Below are 25331 nucleotides of genomic sequence, written 5' to 3'. Positions count from 1 at the left end.
TACTATTTAATCCTACCACAATATATAGTCCCGACACAAAAAGTTCATTCTATCGATTGCCAGTTGCCAGAGACGCGACCCAGTCGTTCAGTCTTTTTGTTCTGTATCTATGGACCCGACCCGATGGCTGGCAAAGTTCTTATCCCTTACTTAGTTACAGTCACATCAAACAGTGCAGCCAGAATAACAACAGTAGCTGCATTTGTATTAGTTTAAGCTGTTTTCTAGTGACATTTATTTGGACACATCTATAACAATGAGCTAATAAGAAGCGATTTTGCCTGGCATAGAAAATGTGCTCTCTCGTCAGGACACTGATGTTCAGAGCAGCTAGCCAACAACACAGCAAACACAATCACTTGAAACTGAAGCTGGAAAGACTGCAAACTATCAGCTCCTCATTTCGTTTGACCTTTTTTCAATTGGCATTTCTTTGTATATATCCCAAAAATTATGCTAGCTGATTCATAATTTCAACTGTCTGAGAATCGCTGCCTACCTGTCTGTCTGGCCCCAACTCCCGACACTTCATTACTATGGGACAGCTGGAGTTCGAATTTGAATATGGAAACAATGTTGCAATTGTCGGAGAGACAGGCAGCAAGGTTTATACAAATCTCTGCTGTAGAAATCTAAATATTAGTCAAAAAAAATGTGATATAATGTGTAGAGGATTTTTATAGTGGAGATCAAGTTTATAAATTGCCTGGCTGGGCTGATGAAACAGTGGATTGCCCAGTCAGATGGAACAGAGTAAATAGGCCTTTTAAAGTTATAGATTTAGCCCGTGGTAACTTGTGGAATAGTCACTGGCTGGAATGTGGTTTCAACCAATAAACATTCAGGATTAGAACCACCCGTTGTATAATAAAAAATATAGAGTCATATATTACTGTAGAGGCATGTAGAGCAAATTATTAGAGTTAGCTTGAGGTGGTTTATGCCTAACACAAGGTAAACCAAACTGAAAAGGAATAAACATGGTATTGTCCTGAAATGAATACGATTTACTCTCAACAAATACGATTTAAAAATGGTCTGTCCATAAAATTAGAAGGCGTAGTTTTCTGAGGACAGGCATTATCTCTCCATTCCTTGTATATGTACTGTATCAAGATAACGTCTTGAGACATAAATAGATTTTCTCCTAAAAAATCTTTCATGAGTGATAAAAATCTGGAACACGTTAGGAGTGAAAAAAACAGAAATGCCAAAAGTCTTTGTATCACAGGCGAGCAGGAGGTGGTCTGAGAGTAATTATAATTGAAAGACTCAGGAATTTTACTGATTTGAGGAAAATATCTCTAAAGGTGGTTTTCATTGTTTATACTGCTGTATGTTGCAGTTAGGGTTGTAAAGATACCGGTAATTTACCAAAGTTACCGGAAACTTCATTTTGGTAATGAAGAGAAAATATATGACAATCTATCGTAACTTTGGTCATTTATACTTAAATAACTTTTAAAAAATGTATTCATATATAGCATTCATTTATTATATCTATTACATGAGTTCTAGAGAAAATAGCCTAATTAATGAAAATATCTTCTAATCAACAATGGCATTATATTTTATTCACTTTGCAACTCTTCAAACTATTGACTGTGTTCACAACCACCAGTTTGACGTCAAAATATTGACAACAAATACATATTGACATAGTAAAATAAATAAAAGTGTGTAAAAAATATATGAAGAATATTTCATGCTGAAACTCTCATATTAACATCAATGATATTCACTAAGTTGATGGTTTATATTTAGGATAATGTTTTAAAGCTTTGTCATTCTATTTTTAATTTTAAAATCATTTATTTTTCATGTGATTAACCCACACAGTGGGCAAGAGATAATTACAGACGACTGAAGTACTAAAAAGGGCCACTAGATGTCTTGTGATGGATTACATAAAATCCTTGAAAGATACCAAAATTCTGGAAGTTTATTGGTAAACGTCTAAAGTTTCCAGTAATATACCCTAGTTGCAACCCTAGTTGCAGTTGCGTTGGCTATGTCAAACAACACAAACAGAGAGTTTGAGTTTGCCATCCTTTGAGAAGCTTTTCTTCCAAGTTTTGACATGGAATGAAAAGAACCTAAGAGTGTTTTTATGACGCGTGTTACATGCGTCATAAAAACAAATTTCAAGAAAGCAAATCTGGAGATATGTCACATTCCAAAAGTTAGAGGAATATTTTCAAATAGACTTTCAGAAAGAAATTACTTTCAAGAGATGTTCCAAAATCCCAATCATTGTGCCCATGAAGGCCATGAGTAGCCTGACAACTCACACTAAATTCTTCAGCTGATCTGTCGTTTGCTACATACTTCAGTTTGAGACTGCCATCATTGAAGTCGGTTGTGGTGATAAGGAGCATGAGGGGCATTGTACAAAACTAAACAAAGTCATCAGCGATTGGATCGTCTCTAACCAATCAGAGTATCAAAGCCAATTACACATTTTAAAACTGCTGCTTCACCATGTGTGTTCTGGCTCTGGCCCAACCAATCGGTTTCAGGACCAATCAGATGGCCCAAATTTGTTCGCATTTGGTTAAGGGTCGAGGAGGTACTCAAATCCAGAGTCATTGCGGAGAAGAAACTAACATCTGTGGACGTAGCGTTTGGCCAGAGCATTTGGTCAGAGTTTGGGTAGCCAGGCAAGCCCATGAGGGCCCAGTTTTTAAATGAATTAATAGTGAGAGATGCTGTGGCACTGTGCCCACTGCGGTGGCACTGTGGTATATTTGGAGCTGTTTCTTTGTATAAGAGTGTGTTAGGATTTCACGAAAACAAATGCCCTAACCATAGCTTTCATAGTTGTCAGGTACTGCAAGCATGGGACTGGCTGAACACAATGTAATTCTTGTTAGGACTCCAAAAACAATAAGACTTGAATGTTACTGGACCCGTATCACAGTCTATGATGGACAGTCAAAGTAAAATGGCCTGTAATGACTGCACAGCACACATCGTTTCTTGTAGTTGAATTGCAAGAATGGACCCATCCAAAGCGCAGCAATTATACAATTTGAAAAGAATACCCTAACAACCTTGCTCAACTCATATAAACAACATCTGTGCAGCAACTAAGTGAAAATACGCAAGTAGACTGTCAACGACACTGTAAACCCTGTGATATACATGTGTGCCTTGTTTGTCTTAGAAGTCTTTTTTCAATAAATGTCATAATTTTGCTGTTTTAATTACCATTGTTTCTTAATGTTGTCTAGATGTCTTCTCACCCAATCTATTTTTCTCAATTCATAAGCATTCAAAAGTATGAAGAACAATTTGTTTAAGACACTAGCTTTCAAGTTTGTATTTATTCCAGATGACTTTCTTTCCAAATGAGTTCAATAGTTTCTTTGATGAGCAAGATAAATGTATACCATGGCTAACTATGCATCCGAATGGTGAATAACTCTACAGTGAAGACGAAAACAATTGACCTCACACGGAACAGACTCCAAAACATTCCAATTCACTGGACCTTCCTTTGGTTTGTCAAATGTGCATACAGGCCCAACTGAGCTAAAATATCAACACATTTACACGCAGGAACTATATTGTATAAAGAAGATAGAAGTGCTCCTCATATTAAGGGAAACTGTCCACCTACAGCACCACCCAGTAATTAATCTGCTCAAAATCCTAGCAAAGAAATCGCTGAATTGGTCATAGCAAGAAAAGAGCCAAAATGAGAATTACTTGTTGGATCAGTGATAACACTTTTTACTTTGTTTTCATTGGCAGCCATATAGGAAATGACTGTTTTACTGGAAAGAGGATTAGAAAGCTAGGAGCACAGTTGATTTCACCAACTTCTATAGATTCACAATCTAGAGCATTCTTTCAGGCTGCATCACCTGGTACTGATGCGTAGGGCTGCATCGCCTGGTACTGATGCGTTGGGCTGTACCGCCTGGTACTGCAACTACTTTGCCTGCAACAGCATGGCTCTCCAGAGATGGTGCGGTCAGCCCAACGCATCACCGGGAAACACTGCCTGCCCTCCAGGACATCTACAGCACCCGGTGTCATAGGAAGGCCAAGAAGAACCTAAGGCACCGAGCCACGGTCTGTTACACTCTGCTACCATCATGCAGACAGAGACAGTACAGGTGTATCAAAGACAGGACAGAGAGACTGAAAAAACAGCTTGTTCAACAGACCATCACTAGCCAGCCACTGCCCGGTACTCTGCCTGGCACCTTTGAGACTGTCACTAGCCCGCTACCACCTGGTACTCTCCTGCACCTTAAAGACTGTCACTAGCCCGCTACCACCTGGTTCTCCCCTGCAACTTAGAGACTGTCACTAGCCCGCTACCACCTGGTACTCTGCCTGGCACCTGGCAGTCTTTATTAAAGAACCATGAATAGAAACCACGCTGCATTTTGGTCCGCCTCTCCTTCAAGTCAAGAAAACCGTTACAATCCCTTTCATACCATGGCTATAATCTAACAGATTTGCTGCTACTAATGTGTTAATTTGCAGGTAGAAAGAAATGTGTTCAAGTTCCACTGAAGTAGCTAGCTAGATAACTAGATAGCTACAATAGTCGGCGTGGTAACTAAACAAACAGACTTGCAAGTTTAGCTAATCAAACCATCAGTCCTACCTAGCTTGCCATTATAAACAATTGAATTCAACAATGCAAATAATATATTCAATTCGACAAAAGCAGCTCAAACATAGAACATGTAAGAATGAACTATAGCCATTCAATTCTACAGTGCAAATATACTGTGTGTTATAGGGAAATAATGCACGCTCCAGAATGCCCTTCAAGCCAATCAGAAAAAAGTATTCAACAATGCTATGGTATAATAGCATTATGAATGACTACCTCATCTCTGTACCCCACACGTGCAATTATCTGTAAGGTCCCTCAGTCGAGCAGTGAATTTCAAACACAGATTCAACCACAAAGACCAGGGAGTTTTTCCAATGCCTCACAAAGAAGGGCACCTATTGGTAGATGTGTAAACATCTGAGCATACTGAAGTTATTAATTACACTTTGGATGGTGTATCAATACACCCATTCACTACAAATATACAGGCGTCCTTCATAACTTAGTTTCCGGAGAGAAAGGAAACCGCTCAGGCATTTCACATTGTAGTTACTACACAATACTAACCTAAATGACAGAGTGAAAAGAAGAAAGCCTGTACAACATAAAAATATTTCAAAACATGCATCCTACTTGCAATAAGGCATTAAAGTAAAACTGCAAAATGTGACAAAGAAATTAACTTTACGTCCGGAATACAAAGCGTTATGTTTGGGGCAAACACAACACAACACATCACACAGTACCACATATTTTCAAGCATGGTAGTGGCTGCATCATGTTATGGGTATGCTTGCAATCGGCAAGGACTAAGGAGTTTTTTTAGGATAAAAAGAAACAGAATAGAGCTAAGCACAGGCAAAATCCTAGAGGAAAACCTGGTTCAGTCTGCTTTCCATCAGACACTGGGAGACACATTCACCTTTCAGCAGGACAATTTCCTAAAACACAAGGCCAAGTACACTGGAGTTGCTTACCAAGATGACATGGAATGTTCCTGAGTGGCTTAGTTACAGTTTTGACTTAAATCGGCAAAAAGATCTATGGCAAGACTTGAAAATGGCTGTCCCGCAATGATCAACACCCAATTTGACAGAGCTTGAAGAATTTTTTAAAAAGAATGTGCAGATATTGTACAATCCAGGTGTGCAATGCTCTTAGAGACTGACCCAGGAAGACTCACAGCTGTAATCGCTGCTAAAGTTGATTCTAATATCGATTGACTCAGGGGTGTGGATACTTATGTAAATGAGATATTTCTGTATTTCATTTTCAAAAATGTGCTAAAAATGTCTAAAAACATGTTTTCACTTTGTCATGGTGTATTGTGTGTCGACGGTTGAGAAAATAAATCTATTGAATACATTTTGAACTCAGGCTGTAACACAACAAAATGTTGGAATAAGTCAACGGGTATGAATACTTTCTGAAGGCACTGTATATAGAAACATTGAACACTGGTCACTTTAACAATGTAACGATATGCGCTGAGAGTCGGGTGTTTTAATAAATAAATGGAACATAACACAAATCAAGAAAAACGGACAACGCACAGACATGAAACAGGAACAATGACGACTGGGGAAGAAACCAAAGGGAGTGACATATAAAGGGCAGGTAATCAAGGAGGTGATGGAGTCCAGGTGAGTATCATTATGTGTGTAACGCTGGTGACAGCCCTAACACGCAGACTGGAGACCAAGAGGCCGGAGAGGGAGCACACATGACAGTACCTCCTCCCCAACATGTGGCTCCAGCTACAGGAAGATGACGATCCCAGGGAGCAGCAGTGGACCTGTCACCTCTGCGGAGGTGCAGAAACCTGACAAACCGGCTGAGGAGTGAGTGCCTGATGAGCCGGCTGAGACGTCCCCAGTTGCCTCGGTTGAGGCACGGGAACCTGTTCACCCAGCTTAGGCATGGGAGCCTACAAACCGGCTGAGGCCTCCGAGGTAGCTCCGTCTCCAACACTCGGACAGACATCACCCCAACACAAAAAAAACCACTCCCTGATGCTTCCCTTTGTTGAGTCGTCATTCTGTAGCGTGTGCGCTGAGAGTCAGGAAGCAAGTTCAGGGAGTGAGTATTTTAATAAATAAACGTAACATAATACCAAACACGAACAATGCAGACATGACACTGGAACAGAAACAATGATGCCTAACCAAAGGTAGTTGTCATGTTGGTATGAAAGATCAGGAGACAGACACAGTACCCCCCGACGCGCAGTCGGGTGCGCGTAACGATGGTGACAGGTGTACGCCATAACGAGCAGCCTGGTGACCTAGAGGTCAGAGAGGGAGCACGTGACAAACAATGTTTGCATACTGTTTTACCCACTTTATATGTATATACTGCATTGAAGTCATGACTCATCCTATATAACTACTGCTGTACACACTTTTTCAATTCATATACTGTCCATAATGTCTAAACACACCATTTATATAGATATATATATATACAGGACTCTGACATTGCTTGTTCTGATATTTCTGATATTTGTCAACTTTTAATTTTAAAATGACGTGTGTATTGTTATTGTATTGCTAGATATTATTGCACTGTAAGCATTTTGGCTGCACCTGCGATGTCATCTGCGAATCTGTGTACGCGACCAATAAACTTTGATTTGAGATTTTTTAAAAGCCTTCAGCAACCTCACAGTGTAACCGGTGTGAAATGGCTCTCTAGTTAGTTGTGCGCACTAGTAGCATTTCCATCGGTGATGTCACTCACTTTGAGATCTTGAAGTTGTTTTTTCCCTTGCTCTGCGAGGAGCGTGGCTTTTGTAGAGCGATAGGTAACGATGCTTTGTGGGTGACTGTTGTTGATGTGTGCAGAGGGTCCCTGATTCAAGTCCAGGTCCAGGCATGGAGAGTGATGGAAGCAATAGGCCTACTGTTACATTGGCACCGTAATCCGGATCACTCAGTTAGGCTCTGCCCGGTTGCTGCGGGCAAAGGGGGGTGAGTGTAACCGGTGTGAAATTGCTAGCTAGTTAATGATATGCACTAGCAAGGTTTCAATTGGTGACATCACTCGCTCTGAGACCATGGAAGAAGTTGTTTCCCTTGCTCTGCAAATGTTGTGGATTTTGTGGTGCGATTGGTAAGGATGCTTCTTGGGTGACACGTTGATGTGTGCAGAGGGTCCCTGGTTTGAGCCCAGGCTGGGGCAAAGAGAGGGACAGAAGCAATACTGTTACATCAGCACACAGATAGTTCGAAAAAAACATATGTTGATTAATCATCAATCAGGTAAAATATTTGTGCTCTATATTTTTATATCAGTACCAAAATAACCATATGCATAGACCCTATGTGAGAAAGTACAACAATATGTCTATTTTCACTGAGATGTTCTGTGTATATTGACAGATTGGCCTATGTGTTTGTTGAACTTAACACTCCTTTGCTTGGTTTGGATGAAACATGCAATAGTTGAAGAGTGAGACGGAATCACTGATGCTTAAAAAACAATCTCTCCTCCATCCCAAGTGTGTCTGCTTACTTTCACGACTGTACTAAATCAGTCAACATGGATAGTTTGTTACCAGTAGATAGATAGTTGCAGTAAAGCTTACGCCCTTTCACTCTATAGCCATAAGTATGTTTTACGTTCAGGTTGTCAGCCACAAAATGTTGTCATGAAAGATCAACATGCCCACAGCATTGAACATACCCTGCCTTGACAATAGACTAGCAATACATGTTGCTGAAGAAATCGTGGTCATTTTCAGCATCATACATTCTCCCCAGCAACAAGTTTACTCCAACCCATCACCCTGGTACAGGTCCTGGGCCAGACGAGCTCCATTAAGCACTCGCCCATGCGCCCACACACACACACACACACACACACACACACACACACACACACACACACACACACACACACACACACACACACACACACACACACACACACCTCATAACTCAGCTGTTTTTACAACAGGTGTCCCCACTTAAGCACATGGCTCAGCACAGCCTCTAGAGGTGCACAAGGAATTTTATGGGTGGGGATATGGGTAATAAATACTGGTCAATGTGTTATGGAGAGGCAGGGGAACAAAACAACAAAGAGAGAGAACAAGGCTGTCCCCAGTGTGACACAGCTCTAATGGTCGTACAGTCATGAGAATTGATTTCTGAAAAGAATCCCCATCTGTAAACAGATTGTGACAAAAAAGTGGTAAAATGCTTTAATGAATGGAACAAATTAGCATCAAAGAGGGCCAACATTGAAAACACATTTTCACAACACGTACTACAAAAACACATCTGCTGTGAAATGGCTTGCAAAGGCAAACTGCATATTTATGAAGGCAAAGTGCATCTGACATGAAAGAGAAATTATTATTTTGGCAAATGCTTCAGTACCAGCTCCTTTGGTCTGATAACGCAGAGGGCTCTTTCAAGTCCTCTCCCAGGGCCAGCTGATTGACTTCCATCATTAACACATCCAGTAATGGTTAAACAGCTGAGGACTGCTGTATCCCACACTGTAGTGTTAACTGTTTACCATCAAAAGGTACACATGGTCCTTAGGTCGGTCTACCATTTGGAATCAATACAAAACATTTGCACTGGGGTAACCTCAGTTATTTTGGTTACATGTGACAGACACTGTTCTTACTAGCAGTTTGCACAGTCTGGCATATGTCAGATGTCACATCACACTGCCAGAAGCACATTTAGCTATGATGTTGGTTAGCATCCCAGCTAGCACATAACGTTGTGAGAACCATATGTTTCTTAGAACTTGGTGAGAGAGTGGTTGTCATATGGTTATTTTGTATACAACCTTCCCACAACCTTCTGGGAATGGTGCACGATTGTTGCTTGGCTTTGGAACATTCTCAGCACATTTAAGGAACTGGACAAAAAAACATGATTTTTTTTTGGGGGGGGGGGTATTTTATTACTATAACAGAAGGTTTACTAGAATGTCAAACATGGTTACATTTATTTCCATTTTAGGTCATGTTCTAGGAACGTTCTCCAACTTGTTTGATGTTGGGAATGTTCTCAAATAGTTCAGGAAAACATTAAGAAACAATGTTCTTCCGTCGGAATTTCAGTACTTCGGTTAAATAAAGGTTAAGCAAAAATAAAACTTCAGCATAATGTTTCCAAGATGTTTACTCATGGTTCTATTTAAAATGTCCCCAAACATTAAGACAAATTTCCATAAAAAACCCAAGAAAACTTTAGTAACGTACAAAGAACATTCTAAAAATGTTACTTAAAAACATATACATTCTGTTCTCAGCATCAACAAAACTCTATCCTCTATCTTGTTAAGTGTGTTCTGGTGTGTTGAACATGCCCACTAATTGGCCACACCTGATCTTAATTAGTGTTTGTTTCCTTTGAAATGTTGTCATTTTGAATAGACAAAAATTAACAGCTTTGTCTGAGTTAAAAAAAAAACATGGCATGCTAGCTCCATCCTGGTGGCACAGTAGAGTAATTCCATGGCTACAGAACAGAAAATCATAGGTTTGAATCTCACAGATGCTATTCCACAATAAAAAAGGAAATGTGTTTGCATGATTAGTGCCTAAGCAAATACATTTAAAATCAAATTGTATTAGTCTCGTGCGCCGAATACAACAGATGTAGGTAGACCTTATAGGGAAATGCTTACTTGCGAGCCCCTAATTAATAATGCAGCTTTAAAAAATACAGATAAGTACAAGAAATAAAAGTAACAAGTAATTAAAGAGCAGCAGTAAAATAACAATAGCAAGACTATATACAGGGGGGTACCGGTACAGAGTCAATGTGCGGGGGGGCACCGGTAAGTTGAGGTAATATGTACATGTATGTAGTTATTGAAGTGACTATGCATAGATGATATCAACAGAGAGTAGCAGCGGTGTAAAAGAGAGGAAGGGGGGCAATGCAAATAGTCTGGGTAGCCATTTAATTAGGTGTTTAGGAGTCTTATGGCTTGGGGGTAGAAGCTGTTTAGAAGCCTCTTGGACCTAGACTTGGTGTTCCGGTACCGCTTGCCGTGCGGTAGCAGAGAGAACAGTCTATGGCTAGGGTGGCTGGAGCCTTTGACAATTTTTAGAGCCTTCTTCTGACACCGCCTCATATAGAGGATATAGAGGTCCTGGATGGCAGGAAAATCGTGTGATGTACTGGGCTGTTCGCACTGCCCTCTGTAGTGCCTTGCGGTCAGAGGCCGAGAAGTTGCCATACCAGGCAGTGATGCAACCAGTCAGGATGCAACCAGTCAGGATGCTCTCGATGGTGCAGCTGTAGAACCTTTTGAGGATCTGAGGACCCATGCCAAATCTTTTCAGTCTCCTGAGAGGGAATAGGTTTTGTATTGCCCTCTTCACGACTGTCTTGTTGTGCTTGGACCATGTTAGTTTGTTGGTGATGTGTACACCAAGGAACTTGAAGCTCTCAACCTGCTCCACTGCAGCCCCATCGATGAGAATGGGGGCATGCTCAGTCCTCTTTTTCCTTTAGTCCACAATCACCTCCTTTGTCTTGAGCACATTGAGGGAGAGATAGTTGTCCTGGCACCACACGGCCTGGTCCCTGACCTTATCCCTATAGGCTGTCTTGTCGTTGTCGGTGATCAGGCCTACCACTGTTGTGTCATCGGCAAACTTAATGATGGTGTTGGAGTCATGCCTTACCGTGCAGTCATGAGTGAACAGGGAGTACAGGAGGGGACTGAGCACGCACCCCTGAGGGGCCCCTGTGTTGAGGATCAGCGTGGCGGATGTGTTGTTACCCCTCCCTTACCACCTGGGAGAGGACCGTCAGGAAGTCCAGGATCCAGTTGCAGAGGGAGGTGTTTAGTCCCAGGGTCCTTAGTTTATTGATGAGCTTTGAGGGCGCTATGGTGTTGAACGCTGAGCTCTAGTCAATGAATAGCATTCTCAAGTAGGTGTTCCTTTTGTCCAGGTGGGAAAGGGCAGTGTGGAGTGCAATAGAGATTGCATCATCTGTGGATGATTCCATGTGCTTGGGAGTTCAAAACAGTTAACCTAAGCTAGCAGTCTTATTGAAGCATGTTCTCAGAATGTTTTTTAATTACCTTACCTTCTCAGAACATTAATACAACCTCTCAGGAAAACATTCAGGGAACCATAGTAAAATGTTCTCAGAACCTCCCTGCAAACTAAAAATGAATGTTCCCAGAACAGGCAAAATTTTCACATCTGTTCTCAGAACGTTTAAAAAACGTTCAGTTTTACCGGTCAGGAAACTCATGGCTTCATTCCCAGAACTAATGGGCAATCAAAAACGTATGTTTCCACAACTTTCAAGGAAGCAAATGTGCTAGCTGGGATATGCCAAACAAACACATTGGGATACACTCAATTCATCTGTGTCATTAGTGAATTGAAATATAGCAGCAAGAGAACAGAAACCAGATATTATGGTGATCAAATGGATCAAAAAGAGAACATAAAGGGAGTCACTGTGTGAAAACACTCAACATGTCAAATATTCAGGGTTGGGAGTATTCATGCTTGCTCAACATAGCTACTACTCTAAAATAGCCCAATGTTGGGAAAATATTTTAGCTTTCTGTTTCTTCTGTAAGTACAAACTGTACACATTGCAACACGTCTTTCCACCAAAAATTCTAATTAAAAGGCACAAAGTCAACCTTGGCATTGCACAGAATTCGCTCTGACTGCCAAGAAGCCCTCACCAGTTGTCCAAATGGAATAGGATCTGCTTTGTGTAATCTCATACTGCATGGATCCTGCACAGTGCAGCTCTATCCTCCGAGCTCAGACTGTGATTCATGGCATGGGGTTGTAATACATGGTCTTTCTTCATTTTAATCAAAATGAAAGAAGGACAGACCTGTCAGAGAGCAGGTGGGGGAAATTGTTAACATTCATTCCTTAGGCCTGAGATTGTAGATCTTTGCTTTAAAGCTCAGTCTTAATTGAATATGTTTATAATGTAGAACTAAAATCACATATCCAGGTAGCCTCAAAGTTCGAGTGTTGGGCCAGTAACCACAAGGTTGCTAGTTCAAATACTGGACAAGGTAAAAAAAATAAAAAAAATAAATCAATGTAGCCTTAAGCATAGCCCTTAATCCTAATTGCTCCAGGGATGCTGTACAATTGTGACTTCACTCCCAGCAGATGTCTCAGGGGGAGTTGGGATATGCAAAACAAAAACGAAATTCTATTACATACAACTATAAGCACCCCCCAAATTCTTATTATAGCTATTAATTAATAAATCTATACTCAGCTTGTTCGATAACATCGTCTGTCTTGTTGCCTAATTTGGAAAGACCTTTTGACCGGGGCTACTTGATCCATTAAAGTAATGTCCAAGAAATGTAATGGATATTAAGTTGAAATCAAATTGAACTGTAAATGGCTCTTATTGAAGACAATGAGTCAGCCAATGGTCACATTTTAAAATTAGCTTTGCTCTCCCCTGCTCCATGCGAAGGGGAAAAACAGCATTATCTAATGTAGTGAGTTGGTGCTCCCAGTCCTGTCAAAGGCCTTGTCATGTAATGCTGTCTGAGTACATGGGTGCCCCAGGAGAACCTAATACAAGCAGAGAGGGGATGGGGAGAACAAGGAGATGAGCCAATTGGTCAATCTGTCATCTCTCTGGCTAATTTTATTTAAAAAGAGTGAAGTTAGCCAGCAGCTTCATTATTGCAATTTGGACAGGTCTCACAGTAGGAGGCCTGATCGGTTGCGGGCCATTACACAGCAGTGTTTCAAATTACACTGGGAGACCGAAAATTACATTAAGCTCCTTTATTGTATTTTCAGCCTGCCTCAGGCAAGTAATTGACCTTGGTGGATTTGTGAGGTACAGTGCCTTCAGAAAGTATTCACACCCCTTGACTTTTTCCACATTTTGTTGTGTTACAGCCTGAATTTTAAATGGATTTGTTGCGTTGAGATGTTTTGTCACTGGCCTACAGGTAATACCCCATAATGTTAAAGTGGAATTATGATTTTTGATTAATAGAATTCATACAAAATGAAAAGCTGAAATGTCTTGAGTCAACAGGTATTCAACCCCTTTGTTATGATGACTCACTTTGTGTGCAATAATAGTGTTGAACATGATTTTTGAATGACTACCTGTACCCCACACATCTCTGTACCCCACACATAGAGTTACAGTGGGGAGAACAAGAATTTGATACACTGCCGATTTTGCAGGTTTTCCTACTTACAAAGCACGGAGAGGTCTGTAATTCTTAATCATAGGTACACTTCAACTGTGAGAGACGGAATCTAAAACAAAAATCCAGGAAATCACATTGTATGATTTTTAAGTAATTATTTAGCATTTTATTGCATGACATTAGTATTTGATACATCAGAAAAGCAGAACTTAATATTTGGTACAGAAACGTTTGTTTGCAATTACAGAGATCATACGTTTCCAGTAGTTCTTGACCAGGTTTGCACACACTGCAGCAGGGATTTTGGCTCACTCCTCCATACATACCTTCTCCAGATCCTTCAGGTTTCGGGGCTGTCGCTGGGCAATACGGTCATTCAGCTCCCTCCAAAGATTTTCTATTGGGTTCAGGTCTGGAGACTGGCTAGGCCACTCCAGGACCTTGAGATGTTTCTTACGGAGCCACTCCTTAGTTTCCCTGGCTGTGTGTTTCGGGTCATTGTCATGCTGGAAGACCCAGCCACAACCCATCTTCAATGCTCTTACTGAGGGAAGGAGGTTGTTGGCCAAGATCTCGCGATACATGGCCCCATCCATCCTCCCCTCAATACGGTGCAGTCATCCTGTCCCCTTTGAAGAAAAGCATCCCCAAATAATGATGTTTCCACCTCCATGCTTCAAGGTTGGGATGTTGTTCTTGGGGTTGTACTCACCCTTCTTCTTCCTCCAAACACGGCGAGTGGAGTTTCGACCAAAAAGCTCTATTTTTGTCTCATCAGACCACATGACCTTCTCCCATTCCTCCTCTGGATCATCCAGATGGGCATTGTGGCAAACTTCAGACGAGCCTGGACATGCGCTGGCTTGAGCAGGGGGACCTTGCGTGCGCTGCAGGATTTTAATCCATGACGGCGTAGTGTGTTACTAATGGTTTTCTTTGAGACTGTGGTCTCAGCTCTCTTCAGGTCATTGACCAGGTTCTGCCGTGTAGTTCTGGGCTGATCCCTCACCTTCCTCATGATCAGTGATGCCCCATGAGGTGAGATCTTGCATGGAGCCCCAGACAGAGGGTGATTGACCGTCATCTTGAACTTCTTCCATTTTCTAATAATTGCGCCAACAGTTGTTGCCTTCTCACCAAGCTGCTTGCCTATTGTCCTGTAGCCCATCCCAGCCTTGTGCAGATCTACAATTGTATCCCTGATCTCCTTACACAGCTCTCTGGTCTTGGCCATTGTGGAGAGGTTGGAGTCTGTTTGATTGAGTGTGTGGACAGGTGTCTTTTATACAGGTAACGAGTTCAAACAGGTGCAGTTAATACAGGTAATGAGTGGAGAACAGGAAGGATTCTTAAAGAAAAACTAACAGGTCTGTGAGAGCCGGAATTCTTACTGGTTGGTAGTTGATCAAATGCTTATGTCATGCAATAAAATGAAAATTAATGACTTAAAAATCATACTATGTGATTTTCTGGATTTTTGTTTCAGATTCCGTCTCTCACAGTTGTAGTGTACCTATGATAAAAATTACAGACCTATACATGCTTTGTAAGTAGGAAAACCTGCAACATCGGCAGTGTATCAAATACTTGTTCTCCCCACTGTATATGTAAGGTCCCTCAGTCAAGCAGTGAATTTCAAACACAGATTCAACCACAAAGACCAAAGAAAAGAAAGGCACAGTAGATGGGTAAAATAAATACATTGAATATCCCTTTGAGCATAGTGAAGTTATTAATTACACTTTGGATGGTGTATCAATACACCCAGTCACTTCAAAGATTCAGATGTCCTTCCTAACTCAGTTACTGGAGAAGAAGGAAATAGCTCAGGGATTTTACCATAAGGCCAATGGTGACTTTAAAAATAGTTTAATGGCTGTGATAGGAGAAAAATTAGGATGGATCAACAACATTGGAGTTACTCCACAATACTAACCTAATAGACAGAGTGAAAAGAAGAAAGCCTGTACAGAATACAAATATTACAAAACATGCATTCTGTTTGCAATAAGACATTCAAGTAAAACTGCAAAAAATGGCAAAAAAATTAACTTTACGTTTGGAATACAAAGTGTTATGTTTGGGGCAAATCCAATACAACACATTAAAAAAGAAACGGAATGGAGCTAAGACCGGCAAAATCCTAGAGGAAAACCTGTTCCAGTCTACTTTCCACCAGACACTGGGAGATGGATTCACCTTTCAGCAGGACAATAACCTAAAACACATGATCAAATCAACACTGGAGTTGCTTACCAAGAAGAATGTTCCTGAGTGACTGAGTTACAGTTTATGACTTACATTGGTTTGAAAATCTATGGCAAAACCTGAAAATGGTTGTCTAGCAATGATCAAAGACCAATTTTATAGAGCTTGAATAATTTAGAAAGAGATTATGGACAAATGTTGCACAATCCAGGTGTGGAAAGCTCTTAAGAGACTTACCCAGAAAGAGTCAGGGCTGTAATCGCTGCCAAAGGTGCTTCTAACATGTATTGACTCAGGGGTGTGAATACTTATGTAAATGAGATATTTCTGTATTTAATTTTCAATACATTTGCAAAAATTTCTAACAACAGGTTTTCACTTTGTCATTATTGGGTATTGCGTGTAGATGGGTGAGAAAAAAACATCTATTGAATCCATTTGAATTCAGGGTGTAAGACAACAAAATGTGGAATAAGTCAAGGGGTATGAATACTTTCTGAAGGAAAAGTACAATATATTCTCCACACATGAAATACTGTATGTGCAGAGGACCAAACCAAGTTGGCAGTTATATTAGAGGTGTACAAAACAGACAATTATTTGACGTAATAGGCCTCTGATTTAGTAACACTGCAGTCTCGGCCCTCAGATCTGTCTGTGTTTAAAGATATCCCCTATAAAACTGACAACTCCACTTTGCAGTGAGACAGAGAGGAGGCATATCCAGTGCATGAAACTGACATATTCTGAAGACTAACGGAATGTCTACATATGTTATTCTGACAGTGTTTTAGTTTACATTATGGTACACAGAGCATACAAGGACTCCAGGCTTTCATATGACTCACTCTCACAATCCATTTCCAATGCAACCACAAACTGTGCACTCCAGAAAGAATGAATAAACACCTTGGAATAAAAAAATGATGTTAACCTTGATGACATTTGACTGTGAAGTAAAGACAGATGGGCTTTGTGGTGCGAATACAGCTCTGTGATTAAATTCAGTGACACATGTAGGTGATGATAATGAGGACAGCAGCAGCCATCTGTGTAGGTGCATGTATCCCAGCGATCCCATTTCTACCTGTTACAGCGGTGACCCCGCACTCTTTGTGCAGGTGAAGAATCACAAACATTCTGTGCTTGTAAAGATCAATGCCACCCTCAATACATTGCTTAAGCTCCACATGAAGAAAACACAGGAGGGGTTGGGTTCCCTCCCTTCTTCCTGCTTTGTCTCTTAAACCAAAGGTGATAGAGACCAAAACAGATCAGGTGTCACAGAAGGTTTGCTCACCGCACGAGCATCTCGTCTGGTTTTGATGTAGGTGAAAGTGCCCTAAGCCTGAGCCGTGTGATCATACATGGATAGTCTGGTGTCATTTCAGTCCAGTGAAAATATACATTTGCGGTTGACCTAACCCTCCATAATGCCTATCCTTCCCACATCTTTTGGGGGGCTCTTTTGGAGAGGCCTTTCCCTCCATACAGTACTTTCTTCATTTCGTTTTCCTTGAATTTTTATAGGGGTTTCACTTCTTCACGCTGATCTTGGGAATGCGTGTAGTTCAAGGCCAGGCAAGCATTCTTGAAGCAGCCAAAGACCCTGGCATTTCTGGGCTCTGCCAACGCCTCTCTGGCATGCAGCACCATTGTGCTTGCATGTATCTTTGTCACCAGTGGAAATCTTTCCTGGCACCAATCTAACATACTACTTTCTAATTCCTATGGCTCAAGTGTCAAACGCACATTAGTTTGCAATTTCCCCATGTAAAAACTGGCGCACTGGCATTTTCAAACTGCTAGGATTGGCAATTTACCTGCCTAACATCAGGTCGCTTGCGCTGAGGTGGGAGGGGTGGCAATATTACAGGTGTGTCCTTAAAAATAAGCAAAAAAGTGACAATTTCATGCAGCGCTAATGGAAAGTTTTAAAACCCACCAAATGCAGCTGTTAACGGTAACGCAGCTGATAATGGCATGGATTTTGAGAGTGGAAAGAGAGATATGCCTTTTGTGCCAGTGAATCTCGTATTTATAAACATAAACAACTTTTGGTTTTCCCCATTTCGTTTAATTTGATTTAAAACCAAGCATAGCCTACCCTCCCCTTAATCAATGCTGGTTTAGCAGCAAAGCATAGGTGCATCTTTATATCCTGGCCATTAGCTAAGTAGCCTATAAATAAAGGGGTTTAAAATGGTCTACTGAGAGTGCTTTGAAATATTAAGCTTTTGCCCTCATATGTTTTCATTATTCACAATTGACATACTTAATTTATGTTGTTCAAGTTGCCCACTGGGCAGATGTCAATTCAATGTCTATTCCACGATGGTTGAACGTCATTCCATAAAAATGACGTGGAAACACATTTTGAAAGAGCTGACCTCGTCCGATTACAAATGATGCACTCCTCCAAACTATTCAGGCCTCCTATCATGCCATATCAACGGCAGATTGTTTTTGAGGATCTGCCTTGCACATAGGCAATGATACAATTGACAGGAGCCTAGTATTATGTATAGACGTGCAAATGTTATGGTAAAGACATATATGCCTACCCCAGCTAGCACATTTGGTTGCTTTGAAGTTGTGGGAACATATGTTTTTGGTTTCCCATTGGTTCTGGGAACAAAGCCATATGTGTCCTGACCGGTAAAACGTTTTGAGAATGGAAGTGAACATTTTGTCTGTTCTGGGAACATTCTTTTTAGGCTGCAGGGAGGTTCTGAGAATGTTTTACTATGGTTCCCTGAAAGCTTTCCTGGGAGGTTTTATTCATGTTCTGAGAATGGAAATTGTAGGTTATTATGAGGTTTTTGAATAGCTTCCTTAAAAGTTTCAATAAGACTTTAATAACACTTCTAACGTAGTTTAACTGCTTAGAACTCCAAGCACAGATATAAATTAATTTGCTTAGGCATTAATCAAGCAAACATATCATTTTTTAAATTTTAAATATGGCACTCTATCTCACTGACGCTATCAACCTATGATCTTCTGTGGTCTGTCCATGGGATTAGTCCACTGCACCACCAGGATGGAGCCATGTTTTATAAACTCATATAAAGCTGTTCATTTTAGTCTATTCAAACAGACCCCCTTTCAAAGGAAACATCCACTCATTAAGATCAGGTGTGGCCAATTAGTCGGTGTGGCCAACACACCTGAACACACTTAACAAGATAGAGATAGAGTTTTGTTGATGCTGAGAACGTTATGTATACGTTTCTAAATAACATTATGCAGAAGTATTGAAATTCCCACAGGGAAACGTTGGTTCTTAACATTCTCTGACTTATTTCAGAACATTCCCAATGTCAAACCAGTTAAGGCGTCCACATGCTTCCCAGCCGAAACAGTTCAGAAGAGTTCGGTGAGTGTTTTTCGGCTGTTCGGGCACACAACATTTTCTTTCTGGAGGCAAGCCGAAGTTTGTTGCCGAAGTCTACGCCCCTTCGTCGGTCATTGGTCAACAGTAGGGATTCTTCAATAAAGTCATTGTTGTCATTCAATGAGAGATGACTAATTTTCATGCACATTTTTACAATTACATTTCAATAGTTAGATGTACAATTGTGCAACTAAGACCTCTTCGGCAAAACCATCAAAATGAATGATAGATTTCTTGGGTTATCTTAGATTATTTTCAGGAAGTGTATATTGGCTACAATGTCTCAAAATGGACAAACTGTACATTTGCCGCTTTTTTCTTGCTTTTCAAGCGAGTATGCGAGCACACTTGTTTATTCGGCTAGCCGACTTCGCCGAACTGAAGCATGCTGACGCCTTCAGAGAACGTTCCTAGAACATTACCGACAATGTAATTAAATGTACCACGTTTGTACTTTTACAAAACATTCTGTTAAAGTAATACCAAGAAAATTACAATTATGTTGTCAAGTTGTTTAAATGTGCTGAGAATGTTCCAAAGCCATGCAACTCTCCTGCAACAATCACAGAACATTGTGGGAAGGTTTTATGCAAAATAACGATAGGACAACCACGCTCTCACCAAGCTCTAAGAAACATATGGTTCTCCGATATGCTAGCTGGGACGTGTGAACACAATGCAATGGAATGAGAGAAGCGATTTATGATATCATGCTTCTGACCCCATCCTGTTTAGAAATATTATTGTTGTTTTAAAAAACAAGATTGCTTGTTTTCCTTTTTCTATCAAGCCCTCTATAGGCTACCCTAGGCTACTATGGCTGGTTCAACAGCAATGCATTGGTTTTTTTATCCTGGCCTTGCAAAGTAGCCTATCTATAAAAGGTGTTTAAATGTGCCTTGAATTATAAATATACTGCACATCCTAAATCATACATGTACATTTAGCAGACGCTCTTATCCAGAACAACTTGCTCAAGGGCACATCAACAGATTTTACAAATAGTCAGCTCAGGGATTGAAACCAGTTACCTTTCAGTTACAGGCCCGACGCTCTTAACCGCTAGGCTACCTAACTGCTGCCCCAGCTATGAAAATAGCAAAAAATATTTCTGACATACCTCCAGAACTATTGCGCTACTGCCAGCGATTAGATTAACCATTGCGTTAAGTTTGTTAAAATAGAGCCCCTAATATCCTATTCCCTAAATGTGCTTAGTGACTGACATCATTAATGTCCATAAGGGGAGATCTTCAGCATTAAGCCTAAAGAGCAGCTCTCCATCTGGGATCACAGCACCATTTCTTCCCTATAGTATCTCTCCACTGAAAACACAACATTGGAACTGCACCACATTTACATGTAAATAAATCCTCAGAGCAGAAATGGGCGGCTTTCAAAACACATGTCAATCATCTCCTCAGCCTTGCCTTACTGGAGGTAATCAGAGGAAAGGAACATAGCCTCACTAGCCAAACCTGATCCTGGCAGGATCTTTCCAACCTTAATGTGTGTGAAGCTGAGGTATGTAGACTCACTTCAACTGATATCTAAGCAGCAGTAGCCCACAATGGAATGAGAGAGTGAGCGAGGGAGTGAGAGAGAGAGAGGGAGAAGAGAGACTAAAAACCCTCTCTAATGACAGAGTGCCCAAACTAATTACTGCATTGTAAATGTACACATGCAATGCATCTCAGGCTTTGAATTGAACAGCACATGAAAAACCCCAGTGCTCACCCCTGTCAAACCAAGAAACAAGGAGAATGGCCGCAAAAAATAATTACTTAAGGTCTGGTTTCATACCAACAGCATAAAAGTGGGGAACAACATCTCCCTCCCAAAGTGCACAGATCCAGCCTCTGTAAACAGAACTAAACATCGCTGGCGTTACAAGAAATACCACCCGACCATGAACCTTGCAGCATACAGGGTTCAGGCCTGCTCTGTCCCTGCTATCTTGATTACATGAGTCTTTTCCCTGGAGGAAAACCTTTGATGTATACCCATCCGTCCAGCCATCAAATGAATTAGAACATTAAAGTTGAAGGCATCCTCTGAATGTAATGAAATCATTGCTCTGAAAAAGAATCCATACCTGAATCAAGTCGCTTATTCTGCTGGCTCCTTTTGGTGCGATGGACGGCATTTTCTCTGTCTTCTGTGAGGTGAGAGTTTTCCTCACTGTTCCCCAGAGGCAATCTAATCTGTTGGTCAGTGAGGGATACAAAAAAAGTGCTGTAAAATTGAAATAGAACTGTAGTTTGCAATGGTCTCTTCATAATTTCAAGCCTCTGTAGGACCTCTTAACGAGCCAGTCATGAGAGCTTGCATAAGATATACGAAGTGTGTTCATATTATCTCATAACATTTATTGAAATCAGGGGCAATGTATGGAAAAGGAGACAAACTTGATGTTTTTTCAACTAATATTTCAAATCCAGACTGGAACCCTGCTGGGTGGATTAGATTTGTGTCTGTATTTTGGCTTTTGTTGACATAGAATGGAATGACTTGGTTTTGTTCACTTTGAGTATTTATGAGACCTGCACCTGTGGAACATAAATTAGACCAAACTGCAACGCGATCAGCAGAGTACCTCTCTACAGACACTAAGAAGTGGGGATAGGGAATAGGGGAGAGGGAGAAAGGTTAACATTTCAGTCGCATGCCCAACTCCAGGGGAAACAATGTGAAAACATGATTCCAATGATGGAAGGCATCAGGCTTATGTGAATGGTACAAGATGCAGAAAACCAAACCCAGGCAGAGTCTCTATTTGATGGATAGTAGAGCAGACCGCTTGTTTCCATGGCTCCTACTTGATAGTGTGGTATTGATTACTCATTGAAAATAGCACATTTTATGACAATAGAAAGCAGTAGACATTAATTCCAAAAGTCCACCAATAACCTTAATGACAGGCAAAGAAACATTACTTTTGACTGGGTTTGAACATGGGTCATCTGCGTGCCACAAGAATGTGTTAGCCCGCTGAGATAATGCCTGGGCAAACAGTTATAGGGGAGTTCTGCCTACAAAATATTAGAGGGCACTATAGTTCACTTTTCACTAGTTCAGTCTTCCATAAAAGTGTCTTCAAACTACTGTTTAAAAAGTTCTACATAAAAGAGTAATGCTGATAAAGGCAATACCGTACCTGTTAAATGTTGTGAAAATTGGCCAGAGAGACTAGCGCTTGCCAAACGTGAACAATAAGAATTACCTCACATCACTCCCAGCCAATGGTTTCATTTTATGGCCCCTCTGCATTCCTTTGGGGTGATTGTCCACTTCCACCAGCTATCATTATACTCTCCAGAGGTGAGTCTCATGTGCTGGTACACGCGTGTCAACATTTATAGAGTTCAGCTCTATATGGATACTGCACTGATATCAGGGTACTTTCAACCTACATTAGAGACTGTTCATTACTCTTAAAGCATTGGCTTTAAGGACAGGAATATTACATGAGAACAGTAACCAATGGACTACATTCCTTTAACATACAGTATGTACTCCAAATAAAATTGAATAACAATGGCTTTATTTAGCAGGTACAGAGGATGTTCTGTAGCTGAGTGATACCAACAACAGGCAGGCTTCTATGGATGCTCTGCTCGTTGCATGCCGACTTAAAAAATGCTGGAGTTTGTGCTTAACTCTGCACCTGGCCGACATTAAAACCGGGCAGGACAATAAAGGGTGAAAGCAGTGCTGGGAGTTTATTTTGTTTATCAGCGGGGCCTTTGATATCCCAGCCAGCCCGTAAAGGGAGAGGATGGCCAAAACTTCAGCTAACCTGACAGGCACTCATTACAGTCTGTAGAGCCTGAGACAAGACCTCTGAACCTCAGCTTTGTGTCAACATGACTCTCACCAAGTACTTTTCCATATGCTGCTGCCCACCTTTATGATAAAAATTCAACACTGAGTGTATAAACCATTAAGAACACCGTCCTAATATTTTGCCCTCAAAACAGCCTAAATTCGTTGAGGCATAGACTCGACAAGGTGTCTCAAGCATTCCACAGGGATGCTGGCTCATGTTGACTCCAATGCTTCCCACAGTTGTGTCAAGTTGGCTGGATGTCCTTTGGGTGGTGGACCATTCTTGATACAAACAGGAAACTGCTGAGCGTTAAAAACCCAGCAGCGTTGTAGTTCTTGACACACACAAAGCAGTACGCCTGGCACCTATTACCATACCCCGTTCAAAGGCACTTAAATATTTTGTCTTGTCCATTCACCCTCTGAATTGTACCCATACACAATCCATGTCTCAAGGCTTAACATCCTTATTTCAATTGACTCCTCCCCTTCATATACACTGATTGAATTGGATTTAACAGGTGACATCAATAAGGGATCATAGCTTCCACCTGGATTCACCTGGTCAGTCTATGTCATGTACACTCAGTGTATATACAGTGGGGCAAAAAAGTATTTAGTCAGCCACCAATTGTGCAAGTTCTCTCACTTAAAAAGATGAGAGAGGCCTGTAATTTTCATCATAGGTACACTTCAACTATGACAGTCAAAATGAGAAGAAAAAAAAAATCCAGAAAATCACAGTGTAGGATTTTAAATTAATTTATTTGCAAATTATGTTGGAAAATAAGTATTTGGTCAATAACAAAAGTTAATCTCAATACTTTGTTATATACCCTTTGTTGGCAATGACAGAGGTCAAACGTTTTCTGTAAGTCTTCACAAGGTTTTCACACACTGTTGCTGGTATTTTGGCCCATTCCTCCATGCAGATCTCCTCTAGAGCAGTGATGTTTTGGGGCTGTTGCTGGGCAACACGGACTTTCAAGTCCCTCCAAAGATTTTCAATGGGGTTGAGATCTGGAGACTGGCTAGGCCACTCCAGGACCTTGAAATGCTTCTTACGAAGCCACTCCTTCATTGCCCGGGCGGTGTGTTTGGGATCATTGTCATGCTGAAAGACCCAGCCATGTTTCATCTTCAATGCCCTTGCTGATGGAAGGAGGTTTTCACTCAAAATCTCACGATACATGACCCCATTCATTCTTTCCTTTACACGGATCAGTCGTCCTGGTCCCTTTGCAGAAAAACAGCCCCAAAACATGATGTTTCCACCCCCATGCTTCACAGTAGGTATGGTGCTCTTTGGATGCAACTCAATTCTTTGTCCTCCAAACACGACGAGTTGAGTTTTTAACAAAAAGTTATATTTTGGTTTCATCTGACCATATGACATTCTCCCAATCTTCTTCTGGATCATCCAAATGCTCTCTAGCAAACTTCAGACGGGCCTGGACATGTACTGGCTTAAGCAGGGGGACACGTCTGGCACTGCAGGATTTGAGTCCCTGGCGGCGTAGTGTGTTACTGATGGTAGGCTTTGTTACTTTGGTCCCAGCTCTCTGCAGGTCATTCACTAGGTCCCCCCCGTGTGGTTCTGGGATTTTTGCTCACTGTTCTTGTGATCATTTTGACCCCACGGGGTGAGATCTTGCGTGGAGCCCCAGATCGAGGGAGATTATCAGTGGTCTTGTATGTATTCCATTTCCTAATTTCTCCCACAGTTGATTTCTTCAAACCAAGCTGCTTACCTATTGCAGATTCAGTCTTCCCAGCCTGGTGCAGGTCTACAATTTTGTTTCTGGTGTCCTTTGACAGCTTTTTGGTCTTGGTCATAGTGGAGTTTGGAGTGTGACTGTTTGAGGTTGTGGACAGGTGTCTTTTATACTGACAACAAGTTCAAACAGGTGTCATTAATACAGGTAACGAGTGGAGGACAGAGGAGCCTCTTAATGAAGAAGTTACAGGTCTGTGAGAGCCAGAAATCTTGCTTGTTTGTAGGTGACCAAATACTTATTTTCCACCATAATTTGCAAATAAATTCATAAAAAATCCTACAATGTGATTTTCTGGATGTTTTTTTCTCATTTTGTCTGTCATAGTTGAAGTGTACCTATGATGAAAATTACAGGCCTCTCTCATCTTTTTAAGTGGGAGAACTTG

At 41.0% G+C, this 25331-nt stretch overlaps 1 protein-coding gene across 1 annotated transcript in view; it reads right to left on the bottom strand.

Annotated features, from left to right (window-relative positions):
- The window catches only part of LOC118373920 (ectodysplasin-A-like), a 65009-nt gene that overhangs the window by 5130 nt on the left and 34548 nt on the right, over positions 1-25331 (bottom strand). The window contains exon 2 of the mRNA XM_035760221.2: positions 21436-21544. Within this exon, the coding sequence (XP_035616114.1) occupies positions 21436-21544 (109 nt within the window). The remainder of the gene's footprint in view (positions 1-21435; positions 21545-25331) is intronic.

The sequence above is a fragment of the Oncorhynchus keta genome, chromosome 11, assembly GCF_023373465.1.
Source record: "Oncorhynchus keta strain PuntledgeMale-10-30-2019 chromosome 11, Oket_V2, whole genome shotgun sequence".
NCBI classification, from domain to species: domain Eukaryota; kingdom Metazoa; phylum Chordata; class Actinopteri; order Salmoniformes; family Salmonidae; genus Oncorhynchus; species Oncorhynchus keta.
This window is presented reverse-complemented; position numbering and strand designations above follow the sequence as displayed.